Raw genomic sequence first — 17,152 nt, 5'->3', positions numbered from 1 at the left:
GTTTGTTGTGCCATCAGAGACTCTGTGTTTGTATCTCCTTTCTTATTCATCATCATCATCATCATCATCATCATCGTGTGTTCATTTCTCCAATCGTTTTTTGTTCTTTATCACCACTTTCTTCCATTTGCATTTGTTATCCATCTACTCGTCTCCAACCTTACTTCATGTGGACGTTGTTCATTCCCCACATCCTCTATATCTTACTGATAGCGCTATTTTAGACATGATTTCTTTTAATCGCCAAATATCTGTAATGAGAAAATACTTTTTAATCTATGACGATGTCTGATTCGTTTGATAGACAATCATTGCCTTTCCATAGGCTTAGTGATGACGATTTCTTCGAGTTACATCGACCTATTCAATTTAAGGATGACTTTCTTACCTCTGCTAATTTATACGACAATCTTATCAGAGATAGCATGAATTCTTCATCTGTAAATTTGGAGTTTGATTTTGATTTCGATGACCCAGCCCAACGAGGAATTACTAATTATTTAACCGTCAATCAGTTTTCCCGTGTCTTGAAAGAATTTGAATTAAATACATTTTCCTTACTTCACCTAAATATCAGAAGTTTGAATCGACATTTTGATGACCTTCTTTCACTTATAGATAAGCCCATGTCAAACCCACTTTCTCTGATCGGCCTTACGGAAACTTGGTTAAATCACGATTTAAACCACCCATTTCATATAAAGGATTATGAGTTCATCAATAAAAATAGAAAAAATAAAGTTGGTGGTGGTGTTGCTCTCTACGTTCGCAAATCACTTAATTATACTATTTTGAATGAAATCTCTGTTTGCAACAACATTATTGAATCCCTCTTCATTGAAATTTTGATTCCTGGAAATAAGAATATCATCGCCGGTGTTATTTATAGATCCCCTAGCTCTAGTACTAAAGAATTTTTACAATATTTTTCAGATTTATTAAGAAATATTAATTTTGACAATAAAGATTTTTTTCTGATGGGAGATTTTAACATAGACTTATTGAACCATGAACTCAACAACGTTTCCCAAGAATTTCTTGAGTTGATTTTATCGGCCTCTTGTCTGCCACTAGTTTCCAAACCAACGCGCATTTCGAATACATCTGCCACTTTAATTGATAATATATTTTCAAATGTAATCCCACATCCTGATTCTTATATAATAATTTCGGACATTACTGATCACTACCCTATTGCAATGCACTATCCACTGAGACAACCTATAAATACCAATAGTTCCTCACTATTCAGACGTAAAGTTAACGCCGAAAGATTGGCACGTCTTGGTATTAATTTGGAAAATTATGATTGGTCGAGTGTTTACATAAATGAAAACATAAATAATTCATATGAAGCTTTTTCCCAAATATTAAGCAATCAGCTGGACATAGTTATGCCGAAACAAAAAATCAAAACAAATTATAAAAAAACACCAAAACTTCCTTGGATTTCAAAATCTATTCTACGCTCAATTAATCGAAAAAATAATCTTTTTTATAAATACAAATTAAAAGGTACTGAGAAAGCAAAATTAAAGTATACGTCCTATAAAAACACATTAATCAATATCATTCGTTTAGAAAAAAGAAAATATTTTGTAAATCGTTTGGAAATGTTCAAACACGATACCCAAAACACATGGAAAATCATCAAACAGGCGATGAACTTAACTAAAGGAGTTTCTGAAATAAATAGAATCAGGAATAATAATGAAATTTTTGAAGATCCAAAATATATAGCGAATATTTTCAATAATTACTTTTCCTCAATTGGTAACGATCTGGCTAAAAATATCCCCCCTTCTGACAGGTGTTTTACTGACTTTTTAGGTCCTGCTAATCCAAGTTCTATTTTCCTTTTTCCTACGAATAGACATGAAGTCACAAACATTGTTTCCAACTTACAAAATAAAAAAAGTTCCGGCTTTGACAAAATCAGTAACGTTATTTTAAAGGCCATTATTCCGTACATTGTAGATCCATTGGTCCATATCTTTAATTTATCACTGCTGCATGGTGAATTTCCTAATTCCATGAAACTTGGTAAAATCATACCATTGTTTAAGAAAGGTGACACACTTGAAGTAGGTAACTATCGGCCAATCTCGTTATTGTCTTCTTTTTCCAAAATTTTAGAAAAAATAGTGTTCACTCGAATGATAACTTTCTTGAAGAAAAATAATATATTTTCTAAATTCCAATTTGGTTTTAGGGAGAAACATAGTACTGTTCATGCTTTAATGACTTTTGTAGAAAAGGTTGCTCATTCAATTGACTCTTCTTCTCACACAGTTGGTATATTCCTGGACTTCTCCAAGGCCTTCGATACGATAAATCATGACATTTTACTTTATAAACTCAATCATATCGGTGTCCGTGGAAAGGCCTTGGAGTGGTTCAGGAGTTACCTTTCTAACAGGAAACAATTTGTATATTTAAATGAGCACGAATCTGATTTTAAAAATATTACTTGTGGTGTTCCGCAAGGGAGTCTTTTAGGCCCTTTGTTGTTTATTCTTTATATAAATGATTTTCATAAATCGTCCAATTCACTGTCATTCATTTTATTTGCATGGATAAGAACAAATAAACTGTCATTAAACCTTTTGAAGACGAATTACATATTATTTAGTAACTCCTTAGCTTCATTACCGACTCAAATTATGTTTGACAATACCCCAATTAAGCAGGTTTCTCATACAAAATTCTTAGGTGTTTTGGTTGATAGCAAGCTCTCCTGGAAATTACATATCGAAAATATTTGCAAAACAATCTCTCGAAATATTGGTATTATTAACAGACTAAAATCACATCTTCCACAACGATCTTTGCTTACTCTTTATTATTCTCTTGTTTTACCCTACCTAAATTATGGACTTTTGCTTTGGGGAAACACTCATCAAACTCTGTTAGAAAAAATTATATTGTTACAAAAAAAAGTAATTCGTATAATCTGCAATGCTCCGTTTCGTGCCCACTCAGATCCACTTTTCCTTGAACATAATATTCTCAAAGTAAACGATCTCTACTTGTTTCATCTTGGAGAATTTATGTATAAATTCAATTCTGGTACCCTTCCCTTAGTTTTTCATGATATGTTTATAAAGAATCAAACTATTCATAAATATCCCACTAGACAGTCTGAAGAATTTCATTTACCTTTACTAAAAACACTTTCAGCACAAAATACATTCATTTTTGAAGGTCCTAAATTTTGGAATACTTTGCGCATAGATTTGAAAAACTCCCCTTCACTCGCAGTCTTCAAAAGAAAACTTAAGACATTTTTATTGGCTACGTACAAAACCTAGCTCTCCCTGTTGTACGTAGATTGTCCCTTCTTTTATTGATTATCACTATTATCATGATTATTTTTGTTACAAGTATCATGATTACTATTATTATTGTGATTATCAATATCATCAACATTATTATTATCTCTATTATCACTATCATTGTTATTATTGTTGATATCGAAGAACTCGTCACCATTGCTCAACCAGGCATACACTTTGATCCGTTTCTTTTGCGCGTCTACTTCATACTCGTTATACATCACCTGTGAAACATTCTCTTATTTTAGTCCACATGCAGATATGTTCTTCTCATCGTCTCTCCTTGTGGTTATTCTTCGTAAATTACTCATTTTATGCATCATGTTATTGTTTATTTCACATTTTTCTTCCCCTCTTTTGGCCACTATAATTATTTTAATAATGTAATTTAATATTAATGAATAATTTGTTTTGAGGGGTCCACGATTTACAAGCACAGCTTCACAGTGGACCTCTCCATTTCCAGCATGTTATTTTCAGCCACAAATATTTAATGATCCATATTAAGTTTCAAATGTATAATTTAGATAAATATATATATTGTGTTACATGTTTCTTTATACATTTCAATTGTTATAAATGTATTTATGATGGATTTTGTATACTGTTTTGTTGGAAATGAGAAAAAATAAAACTGAAACTGAAAACTGAATGGTTAAATAAACACTTTTTAGTATCAATTCTTAAGTTAATTTCATTGAAAAGGGGTTTGCAAATATGTTTACTAACTCATGTGGGATTATGACATCATTGGCATCTGGATTCATTCATTGCAGCCATGCCTTACTTTGGTGCAAATTGAACTTTACATCACAGTAAAAAAAAATACCTCCAGATTATCCAAGCGTTAACATATATCACATAAGTATGGTATCAAATTATTTGGGAGAAGTTACTCTTTCAGGTGATACATAATAATTATATGTTCATGAAATATTATTTCCTTAAATTTGAGTTACCTCCTGATTATCCAAGCATTAACATATACCACATAAATATGGTATCAAATTATTTGGGAGAAGTTACTTTTTTAGGTGATACATAATAATTATATGTTCATGAAACATTATTTCCTTAAATTTGAGATACCTCCTGATTATCCAAGCATTAACATATACCACATAAATATGGTATCAAATTATTTGGGAGAAGTTACTCTTTCAGGTGATACATAATAATTATATGTTCATGAAAAATTATTTCCTTAAATTTGAGATTTGTGAGGTGTCAAGTTTTTTTTTTACTCACACAGTAAACATGATGTAGGGATATATCATTTAGCACAAGGAAAGGTCACCAGTCGTGTGTAAAGTCAATCATAAGTTACAAACAGCTTTATGAAACAACATTATAATTATGTATAATGGATGAATTATTCATCCTATCCTGAAAATGAGCAAAAAGAAAATTTGGGGGGAGCATTTTACTGTCTGAATGGAAATTTGTACATGCGTGACATCACAGATGTTGTTCGCATTGCCAATAGGAGAATCTCTATAGCATCATTGTTCTCAACATCCAAATGCTCATAACTTTCTTTTTCATTGTCCAATATTACTTGAACTTTCATTGATCTTATTCGTTCATTGAATTTTAAAGTTTATCATTATTTTGTGAAAATAGTTATATGCACAAATATTCATTAGGTGGGCTGATGATGTCATATCCCCACTTTCCTTTTTCTTATGTTATTACATGAAATCATAATTGATTCATTTTTTTATGTGTAAATGATGTGTCTCCTTTATGATGAAATAAGTTGCGGCAATAAATAACTAATGCACTTAATCAGTTGTTAATTCATATTGTTTCAGTTCTTGGTAGAAAAATTTTGAATTAACCTAATTTTATATAATAAAATACCCCAAAAAATGGGGATATGCCATCATCAGCCCATCTAATGAATATTCTTGAATACATGCCTAGAACTGTTTCATCTGAATAATGCAAATCTTTAAAATTAAATAACCTTGTTATTTGTTATCCGATTTTAATCAAATTTTCAGCATTTTTCTCTGTGAATTTTACTCTATTTATTGAGATATAAATATCTCCAGCCTGGGACATCCCTTTATCAATTGATATTGACATTTTGAATAGATTCGGATAGATTCAGTCAAATTCGCGCATGTGCCCTCGGTATATCGATCGTCCAGTTTTGTTTTATTTTTTTGAAAGCGAGCAAACGAACACAGCCTTTTTCCCCCTTTTTGAGGGTCTGACTTCTGCCTTGGCTTGATGTCAGTATTCTGCTGTCAGTTAGATCTTTATCCATAGAATTGAGGTGGGTGCATGATTTCTTTTTTCTTCTTTAATTTTTGGTACCCCAACCTCGTGAGGTACCCATGTGTGGCAGCCTATGGTTACCTTCTGGGCTCCAGCCGGCTTCGCGGACCAGAGCTCTCTGGGTTAAGAAACCCCCTGCCCTGGCTACCTGGAGTCCTGGACCTTCATCATTCATGACCTTGGTCCTTGCCCTTGGCTTGCTCACGTTGGTGGAAAAAATAATTCAGCAGAAAAAGACTACTCTTAGGCACTTCAGGTGAAAATTAAGAAAGGCTTTTCTAGCATGTTTTATATGCTCACAATGAGGCTCAATATCTACGATTTACAAAACTGTTTTAATTTTCAAATTCCGACATCCAGGAGCCCAGTGTATAAAACTTTTGCCATAAAAAAACTCTGGCAAATGAACATAAACTCTGGCTAACAAAATCATGCCATTGAAAATTGCACAATAAAAAACTCTGTTTTTATGGCAGAAGTTTTATGCAACGGGCCCCAGAAGTCGAGTTATTGTCATCTTTGTTATAAAAAAACAAGGCTTTTGTGGACAAAAGACGATTGCGTAATCTTATTATTCTCTTTGTTTTCGGCATGGCACACTTATAATACATAGCTTATGGGGAATATACATGCTTTTCATTTAATCTTTTAAAAGCTTTTCGTGCAATGATTTCGACATATTAATGGTCTACCTAGTCATTGTTCATCATAGTTATAATTGTCTACAAATTTTTAAGATTCATAATTATTAATTAAGACAAAAGACATAATTAAGAAATGGCCTTTTGATGTACAGTACTTTATCAAATTTAATGGGAGAATTAAGAAAAATGGGGGGTTTAAATTAATCAGATTGAATTAGAATATGATTTCTTTGGTTCACTACAAGAGCAACTACCCCTCGACAATAACCCCCCCCCCCCCAACAACTACACTGTATCCCTATCCAAAAATCTACACCTAACCCTATTTCGGGGTTAATTGTCCTGTGGTAGGTTTATGCACATGGTAAACTAACCCAGAGAGCTCCAGCCCGCGTAGCGGGCTGGAGCCCAGACGCTCAGTGTGCAAACGGGCATTCAGGTGAGAGTACCGTGAAGTTTGGTCAAAATAATTTTGATAATACATAATTAAAACAGAAATTAAGCACTTACCACGATTGTATGGATGATAGTCTAACGAGTGGCAGTTTCCTGACATCGAGGCACAGACTGGAACCTCAAAAAACGATCAGTTCTGTCGCGGTAGCTCTCCTCTTTCAGAATTCAACACAAAATGGCCGATCGAGACCGAGGCTAGTATAGCACTAGCGCATATAGACTTTGTCAAATTCGCGCATGCGCCCTACACCCTCTCGAACGGCCATTTTGCTATGAATTTTGAAAGAAGGAGAGCCACCGCGACAGAACTGATCGTTTTTTGAGGTTCCAGTCTGTGCCTCGATGTCAGGAAACTGCCACTCGTTAGACTATCATCCATACAATCGTGGTAAGTGCTTAATTTCTGTTTTAATTATGTATTATCAAAATTATTTTGACCAAACTTCACGGTACTCTCACCTGAATGCCCGTTTGCACACTGAGCGTCTGGGCTCCAGCCCGCTACGCGGGCTGGAGCTCTCTGGGTTAATGGTAAACATGACTTGATATGGATTTCTTTTGCTTGAATATTAGAAATTAAATTCTTAATGAATATAACTCAAAATCAAAGAAAGATAATTAAAATAATAATCTTAGGATTTAAAAAAATAAAAAAATAAAGACAGATTGATTTCGATTGTCTATTATGATTATCTCATTGTCTCATTATTGTTATTGCTGTCTCAATAATATTATTAATATCATTGTTGTCTCATTATCATTATTGTTGTCCCAATTATTACAATTTAAAGCAACCACGAGAATTTTTCACCAAACAAAATCAGCGGAATAAAGGAAGAAAATGACTCTGTATTTTCAAGCCATTCCGAATGCCACTCCAGCACTCGGCCAAAGTGACGAGAGCAAGCGGAGCGAACTGTGTGTGTTAGATATGCGCTCTCCATTCACTGCAATGCAAAAATCTACGTCCAGCTGATCTGTGGTCCGCACGATCGCTCGCGCAATTAACTGAACTCTGAAGTGCCTACTAATAGTACTAGTACTCTTAATGTTAGCCCGGGAACATTAATAAATACAGCACAGATTACAAAGTACTTGTAGATCTACAAGCCCTGGCCTGAGGAAAAATACATAGAAGATTTGGTAGACATATTAACCTCAGAACAAATATACCATATGTCTAAACTGCGATTTCGCTCCTGTGCTATTTGAACACAAGTATCATGGAATCGTGATTAACACCTATTAACTTACGTGCATAAGAAATTTAATACGATGGTATCAGAATGGCTTCCTGGGGCGATTCAGAACAAGAAAGTCTACCCACGTGTGTTAAAACGTCAAGATTATAGTATCGCAAAACATTCAATAACAAATTTACTCACTAGATTATAATCATCACTATCATTGTCAGCCATAAAATCGTCCTCGCCGTCAGACATCTTGTTTGTTTCCTGATAAATTATTGGTATCCAATCAGTCAAGCGACATTCGGCCGGTCAGCATTCCATGTAAAAACTTGCCAATTAATTGCTTTAGCGCCATCTGTAGTCGAATTCGAGACAGCTGTTCAAATTTTTCGGGGGGTGGCGCTATAATTTTTGTCGCCCTCGTTGGCCATTGATGAACATGCTGCGTCCTAGCAACGAACAGCTGATGCCACGCACCAGTCTTTGTTTACATTGTTTGTTGTGGATTTGGGACGTTGTTCACGACGGTATCTAGTAAACTCGTGTGCCGCGTGTCTCGGGCTAAAGCATATCACTAGAGATACCATCAGTATTCAGGAAGTTACCCCCTGTATCGGACGTTGTAAATTTTTTATCTCGACGTCAATCGAACTATCCAAATCATGTCTCAGCAAAAAGAAAAGACCAAGCAAAAGAAAGGCAAAGCCAAAGGAGACACGAATGATTCTCCATACGCCCAACCGATGTCAGCAAAGTCAAAGAAATCAGCCGAGAAACCTATCATTGCTGCTCGCGAGCGGGGTAAGTTGATGGGACATTTTTCAAGCTCTTGCACTGAGTTTCTGACACATCATCTTCATCATCAGATCATGTCACTGTCAGAATCATAAGTTCAGAACCTATCCATTCCACGGTTAGCAGCATGCAGCAGATTTTTTTAACTGAGTCTGTTGGATGAGGATCCAGATTCTCAAAGCGATTAAGATTAAGCCTAACTCCTAGGCCTAGGCCTACCTCTTTTCTGTTGAATTTTGTAAAAATTTCACCACTTTTTAAATCTAAAACCAAAAAAGCAAAGATTTAAAAAATGTTTGTTTAATTAATGCCCATCCCATCATTATTTTGCTTGCAAAATGCTTGAATTGGAAATGTTGACAATTAGTGAACTTTTTTCTTAAAGTATTAAAAATATAGATGTATACCCAGTTGTTGTGTGTCCGGACAGGTTGTGTGTCCGGACGATCAATTTCAGAAAGTCATTTGGAAAAATTTACAAGCGAAGTTTCATCAATTTTTCGTACAAAATGTAAGGAAATATTATAAAGAACAAAATGGAAGATGATTACAACTATTGAATTCATATTTTTAGTGTAATCCAAAGACAAAAAAGAAAGCTTCAAAAATATAAAGTGTCCGGACACCCGACCCCCCATCCTACCGGTAAGGTCTAGAAGTACAAGTAGGCCTAGATAGATCTATATTTTTTTTCTTTTTATACTTTTGGAAAAGGTCTACATCTATGACACTTTCCCTAAACCTAATTCTTTTATTAAATTCTTGTTTTGTTATTTGACATGTTTAGGTCCTGGACCAGGAAGGTATGGACTTCCCTCAACAAGTGGGTTTGTTGCTCATGACTTCTCCAAACACATGAAACCAGCATATTCGTTTGGCCATCGTCTAGAAAATTCAAGTAAGTGTCCTGTCAATTTAGATTTTTAATTTTTCAACTTAAAACAATATGACCTTTTAAAAGTTTTTTTTTCTTCACTTATTTTGTTTACAATTTCCATTTGTTATTCTTGGTACTTGGTTGTAGTTCCTCCAAAATACTCCTGATGGAATTTTAACTGGAGGTTGTGTTTTAACTGGAGGTTGTATTTTAACTCTTTCATTGTATTTAAATTATTTAAATTTGTAATTGAAATTATATTAGACATAGGGTCTTATGACTGATAGAATTGAAAAATTATTTGTGAAGCCCTAATTGATTTGTTTGAATTCATTTGAATGCGTTTTTATCTAACTTTTATTTTGTTGTCATCATCCCTACAATCATTATTGTAAAGTTATAAACTAATACTTTTTTATATTGGTCTTTATCATTGCCTTTTGAATAATTCATGAATTACTTTGTTCTTCTATACAGTGTTTCGCAAAGATTGCAGTCCTGGACCTGGTTACATGATAAATTCAGAAATCACAAGGGTTGGAAAGGATGGTACTCCAGCTTACTCGATGCTTGCAAGGCAAAAAGATCCAAGTAAGTACATCCCATTTCTTCTTGTGTGGATATTCTTTTTTTTAATTCCTTTCTTTTGTAAATTACTAGAAGGAAGCCCACTCAGAATTTTATTAAAAACCCCATGGTACTAATTTCTTCCCCCCCCCAAAAAAAAAGTTACTAAAGTTTTAATTCATTTTTCAAAGAGATCGCTTTGATAAGCATTTTAACAAACTTGATGGAATTTTCAAATCTAATGCATGTGTGTTTGGTAAACATTCTGTATTTTCATTTGCTGTTTTTATCAAATTAGGAAACATAAAAGTATAAAAACATCAAAAGAGAGAAATACATTTGGTACATGTATTATAAATATCAATTGTTTGAATATAAGGTACATTCACTCAGTCTTTGATATGAAAAAAAGATTGTTGAATTGTTGTAAGTAAAAAAATATGTGAATTATGAATTATACTAGATACTGGTTATGTGCTTATTGTGCATGAAGTTTACATGTAGAAATCTATAATCTTGAACTTTTGAAGTATAAATTCTCAATTTTCATGAAGTTTCCTTTTTCATATTTAAACCTTTTCCAGATACCTTTGTCACACCATCGCCCTATGCATATTCTCCTGAGAAAGTTCACCCACAGGGTGAAAGGCATGCTCCAGTTTACTCCATGGGGGCCCGAACACGCTTCAGGAAACGCGATCAAGCACCGGCTCCAAACGGTTACAATTTACCCTCACTTCTCGGCAGTGAAGTTCCTAACAAGAATTCAAGCGCCAGTCACTCCATGACAGGGCGCCCTCATGTGGGGAGTTATTTAGAAGACCATGCCAAGTGTCCAGGACCAGGCAGTCACAATGCAGTTCACCCCGATATCACAAAGTACAAGAAGCCTAGTTACTCTATGCTTGGGCGCCATGAATTATCAAATGACTCTGCAACCAAACCAGGCCCAGGAGCACATAGTCCAGAGAAGGTGACTGTTACCAAGAGGAAATACCCAAGTCACTCTCTTGGGATCAGGCATTCAGAGTTTGTGTGTCCGTTGATCGTCGTAGTCAAAGATTAAAATAGCATGTACATGTAACTTTAGAATCAAGGAAAGGACTTGAGATATGAATTTGTGCGGTCATGAGGATTGGTGATTTCTCCTATTATGCAAGGATGAATGAAGTGAACATTCCACTGGCTGGAATGGCAAGGGACACTGCTTCGTGAATAATGGAGAATAAAAATCAATGAGCAATATGTAAATATGCATGTTGAATTACAACAAAAACTACCAAAATAATGCAAATTAATTCTCTGAAAGAAATTGTGTTCATTATCCTAATTGAGATTGTTTTTATGAACCCATATTAAACTTTGAAGAATTTTTCTATAAATCATTAAGGTGATCGTGACAGATATCATCACACAAACCATGTTGCATTTTTTCCAGTATTAACACCAATTTCATTAAATTTTTATATAATGTAACATCTTATTTTAGGTTCTTACATGTCAATGATAAGTCTTGGATGATTTGGTGCTTTTCATGCTTCCCACCATATCATGTGCAGTATGGACTTTTTTTTCCATATTCTATGCAAGTCTTGTGACTAACAGTATTTGTATCAGACACGATTTCCATACTAGGTAGGACTTTAGAATAGTTTGAGTTTAGTATGTTCACTCCATGTTGACTACAGTTCTCATTCACGATTGCCTTTTGCACTTTGAAAAATACTTGCCAAATGAGAATTTAAAGTTATTCTGGATGAACACTGTTACATCATGAAAAGTACAATGAATTATATAGAACTGCATCATTCCTAGCACGTAAAAGAGTGATATCTCCTTGTTAAACTATGTCAGGGGTGGTAACACAAAGGTTTGAAATCATTCCTAGAATAGTGATGGCCAGCCAAGATCATGGTTCGACATGTACTTTGATCAGTATATCGGCTATGAAACAATCGATCATAAAATCTTTACATTGCGGTACCAGTCTGTACCAATAACACAAAAGTTGCAGTGAAGCTGACGTTCACTCTATTAGTGAATGGGCGTTAAAGTGTGTACCACAACTTTTTTTCAATGAGATTGTAATTTCATAATGAATTATGTACGCTATGCAAAATTATATTCAATTTTCCATTGCAATCATGTGACTGATAAGTATTTTGCAATAAAATGTATTTATAAAGTTGAGGTTTCATATCATTTACTGCATTATCTATATATATGTATATATGACATTTAATAATAAAAAAAACAAAAAAGCAATGAAATTGTATGGACATGCTTTCATGTTTTGCGTACGTACTCATGTTTGTTGATGTTCATGTGCGTGTGATTATTACCAAGACAAGGCATCCGATCTATTCAATTTCCAAATCATATCCATTTGATTTAGTAAAGTTGTGTTTACTGGTCCATATGGAAAATATGAACCAGCAGATATACAGTTGTGCTCTCAAGTTACTGAACCCCACCACAAAATGCACTCTCCTGCCGAGTGTTGAATGTAGACAACAACACTTCGGTGTTCGGCAAGCCCAGAGAAACAAACTTCATTGAATGTAATATTTTTTAAGACATGGCAGAACTTGAACTTTTTTTATGTTCATATTCTGGTGGAGTTAACTATCTTTTGAGCACCTTCTTCTTCTTCTTTGTTGTTCTTCCCCCGGTATTCGAGGATCAGCGGCTATCCGCAGGTTGGTTGTTGTGTTAAAGTAATTTCTCTAGGCGAATATGATGAATTTTAAGAATGTATCTGAGGCAGTGGGTCATGACATTGGCAGCAAGAGTGACAGATAGGTGCGAGGAGGGTAATAAGATATTAGTGGCAAGGATGAGGGGATGAGCAGAGGTTGAAGACTTGGCTAACTGAAGCAGGGAGGCTTAGAGATAGGATTATCTGTTGATTATCTCTGATTTTTTTTAATTGACTGTTTCAGGGATGTGAGTGGTCGATCACAAATTAAAAGATCTGAAAAAGCTGAAGTGTTGAAAAAGTCTGAAATAGAAAGAGCTCCCATACTTTTCGTACAGAGGAAGGCCAAAAATAAGCTGAAAATCAAAACGAAAAAATCTGAAATCATACAAATCTGAACTCTCACACCCCTGCTGTTTTAACATGGGAATACTTTTAGGGAGGGGCTTATGCAATGCAGGCCCACAAGAGGATGAGAACAGGGGAGTGATTCACAAAGCAAATAGTGATTTTCACTGATTTATTTGTATATTACAATGATTGAATGAGTGAAAAACAGCCTTCATGGGCCCTGGAGGTAAATCAAGGACAAAACTTTTGGTTGGCTGTAAAACATCATATGCATACTTGTCAATGAAAGCACTTCATGAAAATGGGCCAAATTTATGGAAACAATTCAATGGAAAATCAATAAATTCTTGGGTTTATTGATTGGCAAAAACGTGCTACACTGTCTGTAACATAGACAAATTATGAAATAGGGATCAGATGATAGCAATTGTATTATTGTGTTTAAAGGGGTACTCGACCAGATTGAAAGGAAGACACAAGCACACATGTATGAAACTATGAATAACATGAGAAAAGCAAAGTTGGGACACAACATCATCAGCCAACCTAATGAATATTCATGATGGGGTGCATAAAAACCACTTTTAAAAAATATTGCTCAGCTTCAAATTCAATTATCTGGTATTTGTTATCAGATTCTGATGAATATTCAGTGTTTTGCCTAGTGAATTTTACTTTGATTTTATTAGATATTTATAATTATTTTTAGTCTCGAGTACCCCTTTGAATAAAATTTTGCAAATATCCAGTTTTCTAATCATGTAAGTGAATTGGTAATGCGACATTTGCTCTTATGACAATTACCCCTATGCTAATTTCTATGAAGATAACAAGTTTAGGGTTAGGGTTGTGACAGGGTTTTCGGATCGTGCAGTTTAGGTAAGGTTTAAAGCTTTGGTTTACGTTTGGCTTAATGTGCACATTTTCAGTAGGAGCAATTATCGCAAAAGCAAATGTCATAGACACTGGAAAGAAAATACTTTGCAAACTCAGTATCCTTTTTCGACATTGAAAATAAATGAGGTTTTAATGGCCCTCTTCATGACTCAATATACACATTGTATGTACAAATAATGAGCAACCTGTTGCTGCTGATATAAACAAGACAATATGATAATGCATTTGTTAAGAAGGCACCAAATAAAAGCTTAAAGAGATGGACAACTTCTTTACACCAACAGACTAAGTTCTCAATACTCAATTGGTCTCTATATTTCTCCTTTTTCTGCTCTGAAAGAAACCTACTGAAATAAGAATAATATCTGAATCAGACATGAGACATCACATATGATTTATTCATGTTTGACAAAGACATAATGTGGTCCAATTTCTGTAGTTCATATCCATTCCATGGAGAAATGCATCAGGTTGATACAAATAAAAATAAAACCATAGTGAAATGAAAAGAATTGATTTACAGTACACAGGAAATTTTACTAGTTAACTTTGTCAACTGAAAAAAAATTTGAAGGGATAGAACGTATCTATTCAATCAGGGGCGGAAATCTCTCCCAAAAGGTAGGGGGACAAGGGGCTGGAAAATTTGAAAAGCAAAAAAAAAAAAAAAAAGGGTATCACCCCAATAGGATGTCATCTCGTCCTAAAATACATGTTTTATTTCGATTTTGAATGATGTATTTCTTACCATCATAAAAGACCAAAAATAGTAGGGGGGACATTTGATATTGTGACATGTCCCCCCTGGGATTTCCGCCCATGTATTCAATGTAATACCAAAAGAGTGACAACTTGACAAGTATCTATCAGTACCCATTATCATTCTAAGCCTGGCTGGTAAAATCATTTGACAACTTGATAAATAAAATCCAACCTTAGTTTTGTTATTCTATCTACAAACAACTTTTATACATGTGCATTAAAGACCAAATTAAAGAGATAGTGTTGAAATTTATGGAGTATACATAGTATATTCCAAGAATGTATATATTTTTTTGTATCTTTGTAAGGTGGCCTTTTATTGTACATTAGTTTCAAGATTGTCTGTAAATAATCAACTGGTGGGAAATACCAGCAGTTTCCTACGCCACTACACAAACTGTGACCACATAATGTACTGTACATGTCAATGCACAAATATATTAACTTTATTTTACCAGAGATAAAATGAAAAATAAGCAAATAAAGAAATGACGAATTTGGCAACTGTCTGTTTCTTCTTTTTTTTTACGTGGTAAAAACAAATAAATTTCATGATCATATTTGTACTGCAGTATATTAAACTACCAAATAACTTCAAAATAGGCAGCAATACTACAATCTTATTAAAAAATCAAGTAAACTAAATAAACACAGGTGGCATTTTACTATAAAAGGTACGTGAAAAATTCAATGCACAGTTATATTTCATACAAGATGTTTGGAAGTGAATGACGAAAGCAATTTTTTTTCCTTCTTCTATTGACACAATGTGAAATACATTAGCCAATAGAACAAGCAAAGTTTTGCAGTCAATGCCATTCTGATTCCTGACAGATGAACAATTAAAGTAGAGAGAGAGGGGAAAAAAGTTCAAAGGGTGTGCAAAATATGATCTGCTTGCTTGACAAACACGCAAATTTAGAATGAAATGTAATGGAACATCCCCCCAACCAAACAAAGAAAGAATAAAACATACCGGTAGTCACATTTTATCTTTGAATCAATGCACACAAAGTAACTATCAACTACTGAATTTAGCAAAGCAAGTTTTACATTAATATCTATTTGATAAGGGAACAAACACAAGACACACATGTATAAGTCTTCTCTAGTTTTCAACTTTTCCACCCAGCATGAGATCATAATTCACAATAAATCTATTGATTAGATACAGAAATAGAATACACATATATCAGTTACAAATGAATAGTGAGAAATGATTCCTTGCATTCTTCAAGCCTGCATCTGACTGAGCTGAATCCATAGTTAGAGCAGTATTTGTGGTGTAGACTTGAAAGCTGACAAAATATATTTGTTATCCAGTTCATTATATATTGCTCTCATGGCTACATTATAACACTGGTTGATGATAATCCTCTCAGAAGATGACAGGTCAATGATTGTGATCTCCAAGTGGCTTTGTGATTGGTCTTCTGAACAGCAAGATGTGAGGTTCTGTTCCATTGCAAAATAATAAACAAAAGAGGAAAGTGGGACTTTGGGTTAATTAAACATTTTTTTAATAGTAAAGCACAAATGTCATATAAATAAGTCCACAACTATTGATTAATACATGTAGTTTAGGGCAATATTTTGCAGGGAATGTACACAAGAAATAAAAATTGAGAATTTATGAGCAATGTTTTGATCAATCCAAAGTAACATACATGTACATGTACATTACACCCTTTAGACTTTTAGTATTTTCTATCTGTAGACATTTATTCAGAAAACAAAATGGACAGATGAAATGGTCAATTTTAAAATGTTAATCATCTTCTGATTCTTCTCATATATGCAATTTTTTAAACAAAAGTTTTATGTTCAAAATTTATCAAATGATTGATATAAAATGTTTATAACATAAACTCCTTCATAAAACTAGTCAAGTACATTACTCTACAATGTATCTAGATGTGAAATATTTAATTGCATCAAGACCCTGCAACCCAAATTCATATACTAAACTTCATTGTTAAATATAAATGACAATTAATGAGGTTGATCCCCACCCCCAATAAAATGACCAATTGATTACTGGTTGTTTTGTTTGTTTTTTTAATTTACAATTTAACATAAATTTATCATGATGAATAAGACCAAAAAAGTAAACTTGTCTTGTTTTAAATTTTATCTTACTTTTAATGTGTCAATTAAAAAAAAAAAACATTTTCTGCATAATTTTACTAGGCCTTTTCAAATTATCTGGCAAGAATATCCCTTTATCATCTAACGGTCAATCAATTCCAGTTTACAGCGAGCAAGATAGCTAACTTTAAAGCTATATCTGGACC

At 33.9% G+C, this 17,152-nt stretch overlaps 1 protein-coding gene across 1 annotated transcript; it reads left to right on the top strand.

Annotated features, from left to right (window-relative positions):
- Positions 1-8,324: 8,324 nt before the first annotated feature.
- On the top strand, positions 8,325-12,134 carry LOC129262228 (ciliary microtubule associated protein 1A-like). The gene is made up of 4 exons (XM_054900312.2): positions 8,325-8,712; positions 9,494-9,604; positions 10,061-10,174; positions 10,735-12,134. The coding sequence occupies exons 1-4, from the start codon at positions 8,574-8,576 to the stop codon at positions 11,214-11,216; spliced, it is 846 nt and encodes a 281-aa protein (XP_054756287.2). The 5' UTR covers positions 8,325-8,573; the 3' UTR covers positions 11,217-12,134.
- The last annotated feature ends 5,018 nt before the right edge of the window (positions 12,135-17,152 follow it).

The sequence above is a fragment of the Lytechinus pictus genome, chromosome 5, assembly GCF_037042905.1.
Source record: "Lytechinus pictus isolate F3 Inbred chromosome 5, Lp3.0, whole genome shotgun sequence".
NCBI classification, from domain to species: domain Eukaryota; kingdom Metazoa; phylum Echinodermata; class Echinoidea; order Temnopleuroida; family Toxopneustidae; genus Lytechinus; species Lytechinus pictus.
This window is presented reverse-complemented; position numbering and strand designations above follow the sequence as displayed.